We start from the raw sequence: 20,298 nt of genomic DNA, 5'->3' as shown, positions 1-20,298 counted from the left end.
CATATATAACCTAACAAAACACAAAAACGGATGTATAATGAGTTGAAGTATTAATAAGAACACTGTACAGGAAAAATGAATAGGTCTACAAGTTGCTAAGTCCCCAGAGCCTAAAAGACTACATTTTAAGGGTACTGAAAGTGACGACTATGGAGAGAGTCAGAGTATTGGTGATCGGCTTTCAAAATTCCAGATTCTGGAAAGATTCCTGCAAACTGGAAACTAGCAAATGTCATTCTACTATTTCAGAAAGGAACAAGAGAGAAATAAAGAATTAAGGAGTTGGGAAAATACCAGAATCTGTCATATAAGAGGTGATACTTGGACACTTGAACCAAAATGATCTGACTGGAAATAGCCAGCATGAATTTGCAAATGGAAAATTATATACTTTTGATATGTCATTTTGATATACTTTTGGAATTTTTTGAGTATATTACTAACAAAATATATAAACTGGAGTTGATGGATGCAGAATACTTTAATTTGCAGAAGGTTTTTAATAAGATCCTCCACAGGAAATTGGTTAGTAAAATTAAAACGCGTGAGACAGGAGGTAATGTATTAGTACAGATTAAGGCTTAGCTCACAGACAGAATATAGGGTAAGAATAAACAGATAATTCTGTTATGATTTTACTCGTGTTGGCGGACTCATGGTTACCACAAAGATCAGTACTTGGGCCCCAGCTGTTCACATTATATATCAATGATGTGGATGTGAGGAGCAAATGTAGTATTCCCAGATTTGCAGCTGACACAACCTTAAGCAGGAATGTATGTTGTGGGCAAAAAAAAAAAATGGCAGATGAGATACAATACAGAAAAATGTGAGGTTACGTTCGTAGAAGGAACACATGTATCAAGTATTTCTTAGATGGTAAAATACTGAAAAGTGTAGATAATGCAAAGGGATCTGGTTGTCCCCATCAATAAGTCAGGAAGCTATTAGGAAGGCTAACAGAATGCTAGCCTTTATCATAAGAGATGTTGAGTACAGTGAAGTTTAGCTTCAATTGCATAGGAGCTTTTAAAAACTGCATCAAAGTACTGTGCGCAGTTTTGGTCTCCTTACCTCATGAGAGAGATTGTCCTAAAGGGAATGCAACAAAGGTCTACCAGACATGTTCCCAGAATGGTGGGACTATATTGGGACTAGTGTGCTCTGGAGTTTCACAAACTGTCAAAATACTTCAAAGAATATACAAGATAGATGCAGGTAAGGTGTTTCCCCTTGTTGAGAACAAGAGTGCACTTTTTAAAAATAAGGGGGGGGGGGGGCAAAGGACCCAGACAGCAAGAAAACACTACTCAGAGGGTTGTAAGTCTTTGGAATTCTATATACACAAGGGCTCAGTCTTTGAGTATATTTAAATGGATTTCTGATTAGCAGTGGATATGACAATAGTGAGAGTAAAAGACATTGAAGTGTTCAGTGATGAGCATACAAAATAATAGAACAGGCTCAACAAGCTAAATAGCCTCTTCCTGTTCTTATACTCATAATAGCTCCTAGAAATTGAAATAAACAAATGCCAAAACATTCTATCTGTGGAGAGAGATAGAGTTAAAGTTTCAAGCTGATGATTAGAAATTGTTAGAGATGCCGCAGCGGTCTTCTGGAAACAAGATGTTACTATGCTTTTGCTTTCATGAAGCACATAAATGTACTAAAATACAATTAAGCTTAAATCCTAGTTATGGATCAGAAGACGTGAATGTTAGGTTTAAGTTGCAGTCTGTAGAATACTAGGGTTCAAACATCCATATTACTAAAAAGCTAATCATATTGGGTGTAGACAGGAAATTGGCTTTAAACTGCATTTAAAACTGCATGGTTTCTCAGACAGAAGGTATGGTTCAGGTTTCCACCATAGCAGATCCACTAACAAGTGCAACCTCTGCATCTTTATTGCTATTTTTCAAACAGACAGCTACATTCAAATGCATGGGATAAGTTTAGTCCATTGCAAGGACAATGCTGCAACGAGGCTCGTAGATCTTTAAAAGTGCAATTTAATGATGTTGTGTTCAACTTATTCCATAAATAATTTAGAAAATTCATATTTTACCTGCATTAAGGTGGCAGTCTTTGATTTGGAATTGTACTTCATTCTCATTTGGAATGTCCTTCCAAGTTGCCAGAAAGATCTGTCGATCTGCACAAAAAACAAATAGGTGCTACAACTTATGGATCCAAAAATCAAAAAAATTCCAGCTGCTGTTCATTTAACAGGTACATAACAGCAGGGTCCATAGAGTCAGCTGACAACTTGAATTTAGAAATAGTTTTATACTATGTAACTTACTTAGAAAACAAAAACCTATGCAGCTACACATGTTTAGTATTTCACCTAAATAGTTTGTGACCACAGAAATGAGCAGACAATTTGATAGTGGCATGCAGTCCCAATCTGTTTTCACCATACACCCAGACATCTAAGTACCCTGTAGGAACATGCTCCTCTTCAAAAATATTGAAACTAATCGTAGGATTGTGAAAGCTCACAGAGGTCAGTTGAGAGCTTGATTGCAAGTTTGGCAATGATGCCTTTCGTGAGTAAGCTTCTTGATGTGGTCTAGGCTCATGTGAAGAATAGGCACTTTGGTGCTGCGTAAGAATGTTTGCACCAACCATACTTGTCCTAACCAAAGGTGGCACATCAAGGAGATAAAAGTACATAAGCACAAACAAAATACTTAACATTTCATGGAAGAAGTGAAAGAATAGGTCATGTGGCCTCTCTAGTTTGCTCTGCCATTCAACAAAATCATGTTGATCTACTACCACACTAAATGGCACCATCTAGCTACAATTGTATTGCATCACCAAACACAAAATGCAATGACATAAGCAGCAACTGGAGATATTGGAGATCCATCCACACTTATCTGGTTGTAATCCATCTATGTGTTAATGAGCATTGAGACAAAACCACAGTCTGTCTCCCCAAGTTTCTACATCTGTCAATTTAGTCAGTTTACTCCAATAATACATGCATTTGTTTGCTGCAAGGAAAAACAAAGTTATCATAACTGCCTGAAGACAGGCACTTTGGAAAGACTACAGGTCAAATAATTTCTAACAGCTAAGCATCATTTCTAATAACTAAGCTTTCTATCATGGTGATCTTATAATTGGATTATTATGGAATGATGAGTATAGAATGTTTACATTGTTGTTTCAAGATTCCACATTAATTTCAACTACTTGGAAGACAATATGGTGTGCATGACAGTTTGCAGGAATGCCTTCCCAGGAAAACTATCTGCAAGAATCCTTTATTAGTGCTGACATATCACACTGTCAGCTATCTTTGCTATTGCAAATTTTAATTATGACTTTTCGGCACATAGCCAAGGTCACTAAACTCAAGAATGACAGTCTGGTCACCATTTTGATGTGTTCAACTTTGAACAATAATGTTTTAAGTTGCTGTGGATCGGAATCCCTCCTGATGAATCAAGACTTGTAAGCAAAGAATAACTTAGTCCAATGTCAACCCAGAAAGACACTGGCACAAACTTAAATTCTGGCACCGCTCCAAAATCTAGTTGAGAAAAACCTATTCAGACTGGCTAGTGAGTTAGTAACTAGGAAGCATAAATGTAACAAAAATTGTAGGTTGGTTTTCTTTGTAAATTAGGGGACTATTTAGATAAGGAATTCAGAAACAATAAGGGAAGGAGAACTGCTAATAGCTTCATTAGAAAAAAGGAAAAAAAGAGAAAAATCTTAAAAGGTAAAGAACCAGGAAATGGAACCAGATGGAAAGCTGTTTCAGACGGTCAGAAAAGATCAATGGATTGAATGAATTTTAACTATGGTATATAATTCACTGATCAAAACTAAAAATAAAATCCACCTGCCAAAAATAGAAAAACTCCTGAAGAATAAGATATCCATGTACTTTCATTTTGCTTTGCTCAAAAGAATGCAATCTGACAGGACTTCTACAATTAATGGTAGGGCCCTGGGTAGTGTTGTAGAACAGAGACACCTAGGGGATCAGGTATATAAATCTTTGAAATTTGAGTCACAGGGAGACAGGGTGATTAAGGCGGCATTTAGCATGCTTGCCTTCATTGCTCAGACCTTTTGAGTACAGCAGTTGGGACATCATGTTGAGGTTGTATAGGAAGTTGGTGAGGCCTCTTCTGGAGTACTGCATGCAGTTCTGGTTGCCCTGTTACAGGAAGGATATTAAACTGGGGAAGATTCAGAAAAGATTTACCAGGATGTTTCCAGAAATGGAGGGTTTCAGATAAAAAATAAACTGGAAAGGCTGGGACTTTTTTCACTGGAGTGTAGGAGGTTGAGGAGTGACCATAGTGAGCTTTATCAAGTCATAAAAGGACTTAGATAAGGTCAATAGCAAGGGTTGTTTCCCTAAGGTGGGGAATTCAAAACAAGGGGGCATATTTTGAAGGTGAAAGAAGAAAGATTTAAAAAGGACATGAGGGCAACTTTTTGAAAAACAGTGAGTGGTTTGCATGTGGAATGAAAGTGATGGATGCAAATACAGTTACAATGTTTAAGAGACATGTGGATAAGTTCATGAATAGGAAGAGTTTGGAGGGATATGGGCCAAGAGCTGGCAGGTGGGTCTAGTTTAGTTTGAAAACATGGTCACCATGGACTGGTTGAACCAAAGGGTCTGTTTCCATGTTCTATGATTTAAGGTCTATGATTCTACAAGGAGTGTTTCTGAGTGTTTCTATAGTGGTAGAGTCTAGTTTGCAGGACTTGTGGGGAGCATGTGCAAGCTGTTATTTGAAGAACTGACTGTTCAACTGGCTATACCAACCCTGGTTTGAAAACTGTTTTGCTTCTTTTATTTTATTTTTGTCAGGCCCAAACTAAAAATGAAACTGTGATTTGATGTCTGTGGGAAATAAGCCTCTGATCTCAGATTTCCTTTGAAATGGAAACTTGTTTAAATCAGATAAAGGTGTGGGTTCTTAAAAAAACTCAAATTGCACAGCAATAGAGACAGGCACTTTATGGAAGGCAATCTGTAGGTGGAATCAAGAGTGAGACAGGCACTTTATGGAAGGCAATCTTTGGGGACAGTGACCACAATTCGGTGACTTTTACTCTAGTGATGGAGAGGGATAAGTGTGCACTGCAGGCAAGAGTTATAGCTGGGGGCAGGGAAATTATGATGCGGTGAGGCATGACGTGGGATGCGTGGCTTGGAAAAGTAGGCTTCAAGGCAAGGGCGAAATTGATATGTGGAGCTTGTTCAAGGAGCAACTATTGAGTGTCCTTGATAAGTATGTACCTGTCAGGCAGGGAGGAAAGGGTCGTGTGAGGGAGCCGTGGTTTAATAAGGAATTGGAATCCCTTGTTAAATGGAAGAGGGCGGCCTATCTCAAGATGAGACGTGAAGGTTCAATTGGGGCGACTGAGAGCTATAGGGTAGCCAGGAAGGACCTGAAGAGAAAGCTAAGAGCAGCAAGGAGGGGACATGAAAAGTCCTTAGTTGGTAGGATTAGGGAAAACCCTAAGGCTTTCTATAGGTATGACAGGAATAAAAGAATGACTAGGGTAGGAATAGGTCCAGTCAAGGATAGTAGGGGGAAGTTGCGTGTGGAGGCGGAAGAGATTGGGGAGACACTGAATGAATACTTTTCGCCAGTATTCACTCAGGAACAGGACATTGTTGCCGATGTGAATACTGAGTCACAATTAAGTAGAATGGATGACTTTGAGGTATGTAGAGAAGAGGTGTTGGAAACCCTGGAAAAGGTGAAAATAGATAAGTCCCCTGGGCCTGATGGCATTTATCCTAGGATTCTCTGGGAAGCAAGGGAGGAGATTGCAGAGCCATTGGCCTTGATTTTTATGTCCTCTTTGTCGACAGGAGTAGTGCCAGAAGACTGGAGGATAGCAAATGTGATTCCCTTGTTCAAAAAGGGGAGTAGGGATAACCCTAGTAACTATAGGCCGGTGAGTCTCACTTCTGTTGTGGGCAAAGTCTTAGAGAGAATTGTAAGGGATAGGATTTATGAACATCTGGATAGGAATAATGTGATCAAGGATAGTCAGCATGGTTTTGTGAAGGGCAGGTCGTGCCTCACAAACCTTATTGAATTCTTTGAAAAGGTGACGAAGGAGGTTGAGTGTGTGTGTTCTCAGTGACAGTGCACTGTTTCAGCAGTTCCTAGTGTGCGTGTTCTCAGTGACAGTGCACTGTTTCAGCAGTTCCTAGTGTGCGTGTTCTCAGTGACAGTGCACTGTTTCAGCAGTTCCTAGTGTGCGTGTTCTCAGTGACAGTGCACTGTTTCAGCAGTTCCTAGTGTGCGTGTTCTCAGTGACAGTGCACTGTTTCAGCAGTTCCTAGTGTGCGTGTTCTCAGTGACAGTGCACTGTTTCAGCAGTTCCGAGTTGTGTGAGTGTGTTCTCAGTAACAGTGCACTATTTCAGCAGTTCCGAGATATGTGTGTGTGTGTTGCAGTTGTATAAGACTCTGGTGCGGCTGCATCTGGAGTATTGTGTGCAGTTTTGGTCGCCATATTATAGGAAGGATGTGGAGGCACTGGAACGGGTGCAGAGGAGGTTTACCAGGATGTTGCCTGGTATGGTAGAAAGATCGTATGAGGAAAGGCTGAGGCACTTGGGGTTGTTTTCATTGGAGAAAAGGTGGTTTAGGGGTGACTTGATAGAGGTATACAAGATGATTAGGGGTTTAGATAGGGTTGACCGTGAGAACCTTTTTCCACGTATGGAGTCAGCTATTACGAGGGGGCATAGCTTTAAATTAAACGGGTGGTAGGTATAGGACAGATGTTAGGGGTAGGTTCTTTACTCAGCGAGTCGTGAGTTCATGGAATGCCCTGCCAGTAGCAGTGGTGGACTCTCCCTCTTTATGGGCATTTAAGCTGGCATTGGATAGGCATATGGAGGATAATGGGCTAGTGTAGGTTAGGTGGCTTGGATCGGCGCAACATCGAGGGCCAAAGGGCCTGTACTGCGCTGTATTCTTCTATGTAAGTGGAATCAAGAGTGAGGATTAAAAAAAAAATTACTGTCACTCCTACAGGTGCATGAAAAGGTCTGAATAACTAAAAATGGACATTTTGTTGAAAAGCAACAGCATGGGATTCTAGTTGGCTGCGAGTGGCTATCAGAAGAACTTTGATGACTAACCTCTGTATGAAGTAAAGAACATTTACCTGAGGAAGGTAAGATTTTTGAAGGACTTTGCCGTTCATCACATTGTCATATATGCTGAGGAGACTGCTATCCAAATGTGAGACACAGACCTGTGTAATTTACATATTGACCATGATTCATCTGACAATTTTCTTATGAGTTTTGCTTTGATTGTTAAAGGAAAAATTATAAAAGTGAAATACTGTCCATTTGCTTTTTCTTTTAAAATCAGGGCCGTTTTGTAAATTTGATCCTCTCAGTTTGCTGGTCTCTACAGGGGTCACAACAATAGAATGGGGATATAATTTTCAATACAAGACATCAATTTGTGACAGAAAAGTTATGGTATAGTGAAAAAAAGTAGAGACACAAACAACAATTCAGAACCAGTCACAGTTCCAATCAGTGCTCACATATCAAATTCTGCATATTGCATTTAACTGTAATATAAGTCTTAAAGCATTTAGATCTTGACTCATTCTGGAAAATTGAAACTTTAAGCAAATCTATTTTCCTATCAAATCCAATCTAAATGCTATAGTCATTTCTCATCAAAGAAGGAAAAATAATCATCATACAGTCAGGTCTGCTATAACATGGTAGTTCCATTCTTGTACAATCCTGTATTATTTAAAAATCGTGTAATAGCAGCACCATTTAAATTAATGGGGGCAGAATCGCTTTATAACCAATACACGCTTTAAAACTTTGCGCTTTAGAAACAGTTTCCCAATCTTTCAATAGTGTTATAGCCAATTTTGTTAATGAAACATGCGTTATAGCAAAACCACCTGTACTCTACAAGCTGGAGTACTTTGCATTGCCAAATTCTTATTTTTTTTAAAACTATTTCATTCAAGGGTATAAGAAAAATGGTATCATTCTAGTTACAGTACTTCCTAATCACTGCTGATCTTGCTTACTGCTGATGCATCACACATCTTGATCTTTGACTCTCCTGGTTGCTGTAAACCTTTTCGTTCACAGCCTTGGCCACTTCCTTACCAACTCTCTTTTTACTAATCCTCCAAATTGGGCGCACTGATGTTTGACATACTTTCTTTGCTATCTTTCTACTCCATAACCATCCCACTTGGCTTCTTTCTGAACCGGCATCCCCATTCAAAATTCAGATTGCGTTTTGGAATTGTGAAAGTACAGGTCCTGATTCTGCGGAAGTGCCGTGCTCAGGGTTTTATATTTAAAGTTTCATGTAAATATCCTTACCTGCTTTTCCTGAACTCTTGCTGTGAACGAGGACTTTGAAACTAAGCAATGAGAAGTGTGGAGGTAGCAGGATTAGGGAGCTGGAGGGGCCTCAGGTTATCAGCAAGCGAGCAGGTTAGGATGTGGGAAGGGCCACAAGTTGAGAGAGTCAGCAGCTGCAGGGTGGATTAGGAAACAGGAGAGGCCATTTCAAAACCGCTGCTGACCAGGTCATGTAATGCTGACTCAGACTGGCAGGAGAAAATTTTTAAATGAATCTTGCTGATTTGAAGAATACAGGTCCCATTAACTAACCAATGTTCAGGCAAAACCACATAAAACAGGGATTTACTGTGCATATGATTAAAGTAAATGAGTTATGAAAAATTACCTTAATCTCTTTTTAATGCTTGCCACTGGTATACAGGGCCCTCTTTAATCTATTCTGAATATTAAGAATACTGAAAACACTCACCCATTTTTCCATCTTCTACAAACAACATATTAATTGGGTACAGGCAGCTGAAGTAGAAGACATCAATATTGTTCTTTACCGCAACCTGTTCACAGAAGTAAAATTACAATTACGGTGTTTAAGTTTTTTAAATAGCAGTGACTTTGTCATAATTTGTTCTATCCTCATTATGTTACACCAAAAAGAAGCAAAACAAGGTTAGGCAATTATTTTAAAAGAAAAAGCATTTATGGTGCCTTTTAGAATGATTAATACCCAAACAGCATTGTAATTATTGAGTATACATCTATCCTAGCTGCTCAAATATTTTACTGTGTACCCTAAGCTCAGGCACCATGTTTTCCCTTAAAATTTATAAACCAAAAGTTGTAGGTTGCACATTTTAGTAACTTGGCTAAGTGGCAATAATGTTATAGAAAGAATTGTCAATATAGTTTTACATTGCCATGGAAACTGCTTATAATTTGGAAAATGGCTTTACTTGGAAAAGTATGAAGTATTAATTCTAATCATGATTTGGAGATGCCGGTGTTGGACTGGGGTGTACAAAGTTAAAAATCAGGTGCCACAACCACCTGATGAAGGAGCACCACTCCGAAAGCTAGTGTGCTTCCAATTAAACCGGTTGGACTATAACCTGGTGCTGTGTGATTTTTAACTTTGTATTACTTCTAGCACAGTTTGAATGGAACTGGAAAGAAGGATGCCTAAAAAAGATAATCTCATCCTCCAATGAAAATATTTTGTTTTGGGAGTAGATTCCTTAGTTTGGATGATGTTCCATCACAGGAAACTGTGATATTATGTACTAATGCATTTGTATAAATAGCAATAGTTGAGATCATTTCATCATGCTTCTGCCCAAAGACAGCATTACCAAGAGTAGGAAGAATGGTGCATAAGGTTACTTTGGGTTAGACTTTGCCATCAAAAGAACAATAATGCTTATGATGCTTGTCATTACTTGTGTACAAATGGCACAGCAAATTCAGGACAGGGGCAAAACATCCAAAGGATACTACTACTCAAGTCTCCCATTAACTTTGCAGAAGTTTTATGCTGTTTTTTCATAAAAATTCCAATCTGATTTGTACAGACACACAGTAGCTTTCTCTGTTTGTTCAGATTCTGAATGTCTTGTTTCCCTCATTTCGCTGTTGTATGCGCATGTGCAAGATGAAGGTTTATTGCAGATGCTGGCAGGTACTTTGCAACAACAAAATCTGAACCAAAACCACTATTTGGGTTTAAACTGGTATGTCTTTTCTTCTTCCATTCAGATCTAATTTGGAATGGGAGGACAAGGGTACAGATTCACCAGACAGCTGCCTGAACCCTTCAGTAAATATCATAGCACTTTATTTCATTTATGAACTACTATGTTGCAATATGAAAAGTAATTGTACAGCTATTGGGAAACAACACTATGCATGGCTCATCACAATGAAATTTTAAAAATTTCAGTTCAAATTTCAAGGATTCAGGGTAGCATGCTTAGAAGCAGGTCCTTAAGATCAGAAGCACTTAAGTTAGCATTGTGAGCTTCTTCTACCTGTGCTCCTCATACAGACAAGTGAAATTTAATCACAATGACATTCAACACTGAAGCAAGTTGACAATTATGCGGCATAAAATTGAGCTAAGTACATAACTACACAGTCCAGGCAAATATACTAAGATGCAAAAATATGTACTGTTTTTCTATTATAACAATCAACAATGTAATAGACTAAAATTTATAGCTGTAAGCACAAATTATGGCTGGTAACTACATACTACATGGTTAGCACCTACACAACAAGATGTCAATTCAATCTGCTTAGAAATCACTTGATTCCTTCAAGTGCTTTCAAAATGCTTTGGAAAATTAACACTGCCAACTTGTAAAAGTATGCTTTTATCTAGCAATAAACCCTGAAGTGTAGTTTTCAGAATAATAAATAATTTATTTCAATGCTAGAATTTAAGTATTCCCCTTTCCACTCCAAATTAACTTAGTGCACATTTAATGAGAAAAGTGTGAAGTAAAACTAATCGGATTTCAGTTATTCAACTTCAGAGTCATTGAAGACAAATTCTACAAATAGCCAAATTGGTCTTCAACACGTATCCTTAACTTTTGCGGGCAAGACTTCATTACTGAGTTGCTTGCAATAATTCATTATTCCACCATTCACACAATTAATTTGACCACATTACACACCAAGGCTACATCCTTCTCATCTTATTGAAATAATGCAGGTTTCATGAAAAGGAGAGGAAGGAACAGTAATATCTTCAGTTAGCAATAATTTCAAAGATTTAGCTGTAGCTTAATTCCGACCTGTAGATTGGTGAGTGGATCCATCTTCATAACTGGACCAACAGTGTTCAGAGGGAGAGAGACTTCAATTGTCTGGTTAGGAGCAAGTGGAGCATTGACCTGTAGGGGAGCAGCTGGTGCCATACCAAAGCTACAAAATAAAGTGCATGGAAAGCAAAAGGTAAGCGTTTTTTCCCCCAAACATTCCTTGTGGGTCTGATGTAGGCATAAAAATATTGGCACTATACAACACAGCCTTGCATCTGTGCATCTTCCACACAATTAAAAAACTCCGAACCATACAGTACAGAAGGTGGCCTTTCCACTCATTATGCTTGTGCAAGCTACTAGCTACAGTTACAAGTCACCTCCTCTGCTCCTTCCACACACGAGCAATTATTTCCTCTTCAAGTATTTATCCAATTTCCTTTTGAAAAATGATGATTGAATCCACCCCCACAACACTGCAGGTAATGAATTCCAGATCACAACTATTTGCTGCATAAAAATTATCTTCATGCTACTACTAATTCTAAAAGAGCAGGTGGAAAATACACATTTTGTGGGGGAACATAATGGCAAAGTAAAAGATACAAAAAAATCTCAAGAGTATAATCAGTGAAAGAAAAAGCAAACCAAAAACAGGCAAACAAAAAGTGAGAAAAAAATAAAACCAGCTAAGAAGCATGATTCCAAATATAATGTACTCACAAAACAACTTTATTAGTTTATATTGATTTCATCAGAAAATTTAACATGTACCAAATGACACTAGCAGTCTCTTCAGACAACTTCTCAGATTTGAAATATCATATTTGTCAGTATAGAAGGAATCATCATCAAAGACTGCTGGAAGTCCTGAAACCTGTAAACACCTCTAAATTAAAACTAATCAATCTATCAACCATTTTAATGTGATGAACAGTAATGGTAGTAAAAGTTAATCAATGTTTTAAAATTTTATCTAACTACTTCTGGATGACGATAGCGATTGATTCACTTTCTTCTTCATTGAGTTCTACTTCAATTTTTACTGTTTGGAAAAGGTAAAAATGCCGAAGTTAGTTTAAGAGATTGGTCTTCAGATAGCGATTAAGCATGGAATAGAGTCTTATGAATTTGACATTGATTACATACACTTGCTGAAACCAGAAAACACCTGTGGACAGCAAGAAATCCATTACTGTATTAAATTAATCCTGTTGTTTGACATCCCACCAGAAACCCAAAAGTTTAATTCCCAGTCTATGAAAACTTGGCTATTGCGCAAGATGGGTTGTTATTGGACGTTCAAAACAGTTCTGAAGAGGAGTCACGATTGACCTGAAACATTAACTTTATTCTCTGCATTGATCTTGCTTGCCTTACTCAGTATTTTCTGTTCCTATTCATATTTTCCAGCATTTCCATAATTTGCTTTTGCTAAGCTTACAGATCTGCAGTGAATACAAGCCTAGCCTGTTCAAACGTACCTTGATAGAACCCACTCATTCCTTGAAGCATTTACTTTCTTGAATAAGGAGACCATTACCATACACAAAGTGCTGGATAAATGTTCTGTATAAATGAAGCATAATCTCCCTATTTTGCATTCAATTCTCCTCCCAATAAATACCATCACCTTGGCTTTCATAATTACTTGCAATACTTGTATATAAGCCTTTTGCAATTCAAGGTCCCTCTACAATCTCTCACCATTGGGATAGTATATTTCTCTTTTATTCTTTCTGCCAAAATGGACAATTTCACATACAAGGTACCTATTTGTAACATTTTTCCTATGAGAAATGTTAAGCTGACTGATCTGCCTGCTCTGTCTGTCCCTTTTGGTATGTTACAGTCACTACCTTCCAACTTAATGGAACCTTAACTGAATATAGAGAATTTTCAAAAATTCAAAGCAATGCATCAACTATCTCACTAACTACTTCTTTTATACCCTTTTAAGTCCATCAGGATCAAGGGATTTGCAAGCCTGCAGCTCTAACAATTTAGCAGTACTATTTCTCTGGTAATGAATACGGACATTAGAATTTTGTATCAGCTCAAGTTTATGGAAGTTGGTAAAAGATAGTAAGCCAGCTAATATAGCACTACATTAAGACTTCTGTATGGCAAGGGAGGTACAGTCTTTGTGAGGGAAATATTTAAAATGCTGGAACGGCAGAATGGAAAAATTCGACTTGGAGGTTGCAAACTCTGACTTTGCCTGTTAGTGCTTGCTGCAAGTGTCAATAATATAACTAAAAAAACAGATGCAGTAGTTCAAAGGAGCAGGTTAAATAGACAAAATTGGCAGTAGCAATGTAGAATATCAAGACTAGTGATTTAAATTGCACTTATTTCAATACAAGAGGCCTGACAGGTAAGACAGATGAACTCAGGGCATGGATGGGAACTTGCAACTGGGATATTTCGCTATTACAGAAACATAGCTGAGGGAGAGACAGGACTCTGGATCAGTGGTGCTGGAAGAGCACAGCAAGCCTGTCCTCAGATGCTGCCTGAATTGCTGTGCTCTTCCAGCACCACTGATCCAGAATCTGGTTTCCAGCATCTGCAGTCATTGTTTTTACACCGGAGAGACAGGACTGACAGCTTAATGTTCTGGTGTATAGAAATTATAGGGAGGATAGAAAGGGTTGGAAAAAAAAAGAGGGAGAGCGGCGTTTTTGATTGAGGACATTATGGCTGTACTTAGAGATGAGGAATCATGCAATGAAATTACTGAATTAAACTGAGAATTAAGAAGAGGACAATCGCCTTGATGGGATTGTACCAAACGGCCCCCAATAGTCATCAGGAAACTGAGGAACAAATATGTACGGAGATCTCAAATATTTGCAAGAATCATAGGGTTTTAATAGTGGGGGATTTTAACCTTACAAATATAGACCAGAACTGCCATAATGTAAAGGGCTTTGACGAGGAGGAATTTGTTAAGTGTGTTCAAGAAAATCATCTTATTCAATGTGTGGACGTACCTGTAGAAGAAACAAAACTCAACTTTCTCTTGGGAAATAAGACAGGGCAAGTGACTAAGGTGTAAGTGGGGGAGTATTTTGGGACCAATGTTCATAAGTTTATAAATTTTAAAATAGTTATGAAAAAGAAAAGACCTGGTCTTTAAGGTGAAGTTCTAAATTGGAACAAGGTCAATTTTGATGGTATTAGACTGGAACTTTCAAAAGTTGATTGGAGGAGGCTGTTCGCAGATCAAGGACAAATGTCATGAGGGATGCTTTCAAAAAGGAGATAAATGAGAGTCAAGTGACAGTATGCTCCTGTAGTGAGAGGAGCAAGACTGGTAGGTGTAGGGAAAACTGGATGTCAAGAGATATTGGGGGTCTGGTCAAGAAAAAGGGGGTATATGTCATGCACAAACAGTTGGGATCAAGCGAACCCCTGGAGTATAGGGGAATTTGCAATACACTTAAAAGTAAAATCAGGAGGGCAAAAAGGGGACATGACAGATTTTGCAAGGTTAAGGAGAATGATCAGATTCTAAAGTATACTAAGGGCAAAAGAGTAAATAGGGAGTGAATAGAGTCTCTTATAGATCAACGTGGCCATCTACATGTGAAACTACAGGAGATGAGCGAGATACTGAACAAATATTTTGCAAAGACATTGAAGAGAAATTGGGGAAATAAATAGTGATGTCTTGAAAAGTGTCCATATTACTGAAGAGGTGCTGCTGGAAGTCTTGAAAAGACAAAGGTAGATATTTCGCTGGGACCTGATCAGGTGCATCTCAGAACATTTTTGGGAAGCGAGGGAAGAAATTACAGGGCAGAGATATCTGTATCAACAACGGGCACAGGTGAGGTGCTGAAAGACTGGAGGGTGGCTAATGCTGTGTCATTATTTAAGAAACGCTACAAAGAAAAGCCAGATAACAATATACTGGTATGTCTGATGTCAGTGGCAAGTGAGTTGTGAGAGGGGATTCTGAGTGATAGAATTTACAATGCATTTGGAAAGGCAAGGACTGATTAGGGATAGTCAGCATGGTTGTGTGAGCGGAAAATCATATTGCACAAATTGAGTTTTTTTTTTAAAAAGAGGTTATCAAGAAGATAGATGAAAGCCGACATGGACTTTAGCAAGAACTTCGATAAGATCCCGCATGATAGACCGGTTAATAAGGTTAGATCACAAGGGATCCAGGGAGAGATAGCCAACTGGATACAAAATTCGTTGAAGGTAGAAGACAAAGGGTGGCGATAGAGGGTGGTTAATCAGACAGCAGGCCTGTGTCCAGCAGCATGCCGTACGGATCAGTGCTGTTAGGCATTTATGTCAACAATTTGGATGAGAATATATGAAGCTTGTGGAAACACCTAAATTAATGGTATAATTGCTCTGTGAAGAAGGTTATCTAAGAGTACAATAAGATCTTGATCTGATGGATCAATGGGTTGAGAAGTGGCAGATGGAGTTTAATTTAGGTAAACGTGAGGTGTGGCATTTTGCTAAGACAAACTAGGACAGGATTTACACAATTAATGGTAGCCCTGAGGAATGTTGTTGAACTGAGGTGCAGCTTCATGGTTTCTTGAAAATGGCATTGCAGTTAGACATTATTGAGGCAGCAGCATTTGGTAAGTTTGCCTTCATTGGTTACAGCATCGAATATACAAATTGGGACATCATGTTGTGGCTGTACAAGACATTGGTGAGGCCACTTTTAGAATTCTGCGTGCAATGCTGGTCACCCTGCTGTTGGAAGAATGTTGTTATACTAGAAAGAATACAGGAACAGGTTTACAAGGATGCTGCTAAGACTGGACAGTTCGAGTTATAAGAAGAGGCTGAACAGGTTGGAACCTTTTTACACCTGGAGCATCACATCGAATAGAGGTTTATAAAATCATGAGGGACATAGATATGGTGAATAGCCAAGGTCTTTTCCTCCAAATTATGGAGTCCAAAATTAGAGGACAAAGGTTTAAGATGAGAGGGGAAAGATTTAAAAAGGGCCCGTGGGGCAACTTTTTCAGGAATGAGTTGCCTGAGGAAGTGGTAGATGCAGGTACAGTTACGACAGTTAAAAGGCCTCTGGACAGGTACAACATAGGTGGAGACAAGGAAGGCAGAATATTTCTTAAATGATGAAAGGTTGGAGAAGTGCACATGTCCGTGAATCACTAAAAGTTAGCATATAGGTGCAACAAGAAATTAGGAAGATAGACTATGCTAGCCTTCACTGGAAAGGGATGAGAGTAAAAGAGTAAAAATGTTTTGCTGCTGTTGCACAAAGTCTTGGTCTGACTTCACCTGAAGTACTGCGTACAGCTTTAGCCTCCTTACTCAAATGAGGGATGTATTTGTGAGAGGAATGCAACAGAAGTTCATCAGATTAATTTTAGGGATAGCAGAATTGACTTATGATGAGAAATTGAAGAGACCAGGCCTGCAATCCTTAGAGTTTCAAAGAATGAAGGGTGACCTCATTGAAACTTACAAAATTCTTACAGAGCACAACAGGGAGATTAAGGTGTTTGCCTTGGCTAGTGAATATAAAACCAGGAGACATCATCAGAATAAGGGTCAGGCCATTTAAAACTGAAGGAATAAAAGATTTTTTCATTCAGAGTGGCAAACCTTTGAAATTCAATATCCTGGAAGGCTGCGAAAGTTCAATATGTGTTCAAAACAGAAGAAGTCAACAAATCGCTGGAGACCAATGACATTGAGGATATTGTGGGAATGTGACATTGACTGAGATGATCAGCTATGATTTAACTGAATGACAGGTTTGGTTCGACAGGCTGAAAGACCTGATTCTGCTCTTACATTCTTTTGTGGCTGCTACAGGAGTAACATTTCATACAAGCATGACAATAGTGCAAAATAATCTGTGGTTAAGTAAAAAATGCACTAAATGAATTCAATTCTCACCTATTTCTGTTAAACTGGATTGCAAAGTCAGTCATTACTTGCATGGCTTTGTTCATCAAAGAGAGATCCATGTAGATATGACCCATACGGCGTGAAAATGTACCAGAAATCTCAAGACCTTTGGCTTTTGCTGCTGGCAACCAAACCTGGTGAAATAAAAATGTAACAGATTAGAACAGTTTTGTGTAGAAATTTTTAATAAGAAAAACAGGAGTTATAATTTCAAATAACCTTATAACGCATTGCACTTGCGTTTTCCAAGCAAATTATCAAGTTATCCTGGAATGCACAAAGTTTATCAAAATGCAAAGATGCCAGTTATACATTTTGGTCTGCTAAAGACAAATTAGCGTCCTATCACAACAAACTAAACACTATATGCATCTGGGATTTTAGAAACAGCAAAATCTATGACAACTAATGTAGGGCTAATTTCAGCCATTATATTTACATGATTTCATACTAAATAGAATTCAACTAGTAAGTCAATCAAATGTTCAAATTAGTGTAATTATTTAAATGATAATAGTTAAAATATAAACTCTTAAATAACTATCTCAATATTCAATAGCAACTACATAAAACATCAAACGGTGATGGAAAATGCTTCTTACATTCTATTGTCAACATACCAACTGGAATGGGACACAATTTCAAAGATAACCTGTCTCATTAATCTTGCAGCCCATGAAATAAATTGGAAATGACAAACTTTCAGAAGGGGGCGGGGGGGGGGGGGAGAGGAGAAGATAATAGAACGCAATAATGTACCTCACAAAATTACTGTTAGTCATGTTGATCAAGAAAGATACACAGAACATTGTTAATCACATAGCTCATAATAATTCATCCTGGAAGACTGCAGAATGAATCTTGAAAGTTTATTTATTTAAATGTACTATCAACATAATACATAACATAACGCAAAACAAACATATTTAACCGAACATAGAAAAGGCACTTAAATGTTCGCTAGTATCCCCTGCCGAAAAGGAGGTACAAATGAATGAAGAACAAAACAGGATCTCTTGTGATACGCAATAGTCTTATAGCCTATTAAACAAAGCCACTAAGGAAAGTAGCTAGAGGAGGGAAATGAGCCACATACTATACAAAATATCATTCATTACCTCATTGCATGGAAATTAGAATTAACTCAAGAACTGCAAGTGAATCTGTACAAAGCATATTGATACTAAAACCTATCAACAGCACTCAAGCATTTTGCATTAGCTTGCTCTGAATGCAGGTGTGCACTTGTAAAATAGTTGATTTGTTAGTTTAGACCTTGATTGCTATGCACCATTAAGGCAAGATTAATAAACTACAGTTAAAATGTGTGTGAAATTACAACTGCTACGTTCTCCAAACTCAATTGCTTCACATCAGGTTTTAAACTTTTAATTAGCATTGTGTAGCATTTTAGTGTGTACTTTCAAGGCCATTAAAATTCTGTTAATTCTGTGTTGAGATTCTTTTAAAAAAAAAGAACCAATCAATAGAGTAAAATCATAATAAACTATCCCTGAGCATATATATATATATAAAAAGGAGTAACCACTTAACTACCAGTAGTTCAAATCAAAGTTATTTGGGGAGAAGGAGCTAGAGCTTTTTGCTTAGAAGTAATGTGCTACTACTTAGTGTTAAAGCACTAATAGAGCCACAGAATGAGAAAAAAAACACAGGTTCAGAGTTAACTAAGTAAGGCTGTCTCATCACCTTTCAAGTAGAAGAAAAAAAAAATCAGAAAACAGCTGCACCTGGACAGAGTTTTATCTTATAATCAGCTACGGGCAGCACAGGAATGAATGTGGGAGCAGGGCATCAGCTCCTTTGAGCAACAAGGCGCTTAGGCCAAATAGTCAGGAGATGGGATAATCTAACCTTCAAGTAAAAAAACCATCAAAAGCAAATAAATAATTCTTACAGTTTTTGGTTCCACGTAAGAACCAGATGGCATGTTCATTCCACCAGCAAGATCAAATAGGTCACTTAAACCACCTCCTAGGGGTGCAGTCAAGGATGTTGGCATGACTGCTGGAGTTCCATAGCCTGCACCAATCTGTACAAATAGCAAAAGATGCATTCGTCAAATGTTATATTGTGTACATTATAAAACTAGCTGCATACTTGCTTTTAATTGTGTGCACTGCAGGAAAAATCAAAGTGCTAAACTATGATTAGTTAATCAATGGTGATTTATACAATTAATTTAGATTTGTAATATATGATAACATATAAAAAAAAGAAACCAAAAGTCAAGTTATTAAAAACAGAAATGAAGAAAACTACTTTTGAATGTAGTGGGTTAACAACAGCTTTTGAATCAATTCGATCATAGTGAAGGTGAATTTTCCTTCATTAAAACTAAAACCAATTCTGTTGCAGGTTGGATTTATGCCTTTCATAAACAATCAAATTGGATGGTCAGCTAGACAAAGGCAATTTCATTTTACCTGGAACTGTTTTTAAAATGGAATTTTTTTTTAAAAAAAATCACAAATCAAAAATAAATTATAGTAGATCTCATCACGGCACAGCCTCAGTAAGAATTAAATATTTTGTATCATAAGGACAGGAACATTAATACAATTCATTTTGCATAATGTTGCTACAATCTCTGCTAAAATGTAGACTTTTGTTTTCTTAAGAATATGCGATTGCTCTGCATTCTTGATTCAACACTTTCAGTTCTCACTTTGACTTTTACCTTTATTTTAGAAAACATTTAAATCCACAAAGATTTAATTGTTAAGAATTAGGAAATTAAGACTGATAGAAATAAGAATTCAACTGATTTATACAAATTGTAATGATGAAAAGCACGTCAGCTGTAAGTTAGAAGGAAACAGCATTAAATCACTGGATCTCTTCTCATTAAAGAAGTGGATGTGTGGTGTAATATTTGGACATATTTATGAAGCAGATATGTAACTTACTGCAGGGCTCCCGCTTAGATCTCCACCAAGCTAAAAGAAAACAAAATAGTTTGGTTGCACAATGCAGATGAAAAGTACATTCTGAATAAAAATGATAAAAAAAAGTGTAGATTTTATTCTACAACATCTAAAATGTTGATTCTCTCCACTAATAAACCCAAATTATTTGAACTAGTGAGATTGGATAATATATATTCTGTAAAACTATAATTATCCTGCAACTTTAACTTGGAAACAAAAGTCACCAGCCAAAAGGACAGAGGATCATACCCCTTCGGTCTCATCGCCCATCTCCAGACACGAATATGCAA

General features: G+C 37.7%; 1 protein-coding gene across 5 annotated transcripts in view; it reads right to left on the bottom strand.

Annotated features, from left to right (window-relative positions):
* Positions 1 to 20,298, bottom strand: part of LOC122562630 (AP-1 complex subunit beta-1) — a 76,188-nt gene that overhangs the window by 6,211 nt on the left and 49,679 nt on the right. For 2 of the 5 annotated variants that reach the window (XM_043715636.1, XM_043715635.1), the window contains exons 15-21: positions 20,258 to 20,278; positions 19,988 to 20,017; positions 18,976 to 19,110; positions 17,046 to 17,191; positions 11,163 to 11,292; positions 8,840 to 8,924; positions 2,072 to 2,158 (exon numbers count right to left, since the gene is read on the bottom strand). In XM_043715636.1, coding sequence (XP_043571571.1) covers positions 2,072 to 2,158; positions 8,840 to 8,924; positions 11,163 to 11,292; positions 17,046 to 17,191; positions 18,976 to 19,110; positions 19,988 to 20,017; positions 20,258 to 20,278 — 634 coding nt within the window. Of the gene's footprint in view, positions 1 to 2,071; positions 2,159 to 8,432; positions 8,541 to 8,839; positions 8,925 to 11,162; positions 11,293 to 17,045; positions 17,192 to 18,975; positions 19,111 to 19,987; positions 20,018 to 20,257; positions 20,279 to 20,298 lie in introns of those variants that run through there. The other 3 variants (XM_043715638.1, XM_043715637.1, XM_043715639.1) reach the window with 2 other exon arrangements.

Source organism: Chiloscyllium plagiosum, chromosome 25, assembly GCF_004010195.1.
Source record: "Chiloscyllium plagiosum isolate BGI_BamShark_2017 chromosome 25, ASM401019v2, whole genome shotgun sequence".
In the NCBI taxonomy this organism is placed as follows: Eukaryota; Metazoa; Chordata; class Chondrichthyes; order Orectolobiformes; family Hemiscylliidae; genus Chiloscyllium; species Chiloscyllium plagiosum.
This window is presented reverse-complemented; position numbering and strand designations above follow the sequence as displayed.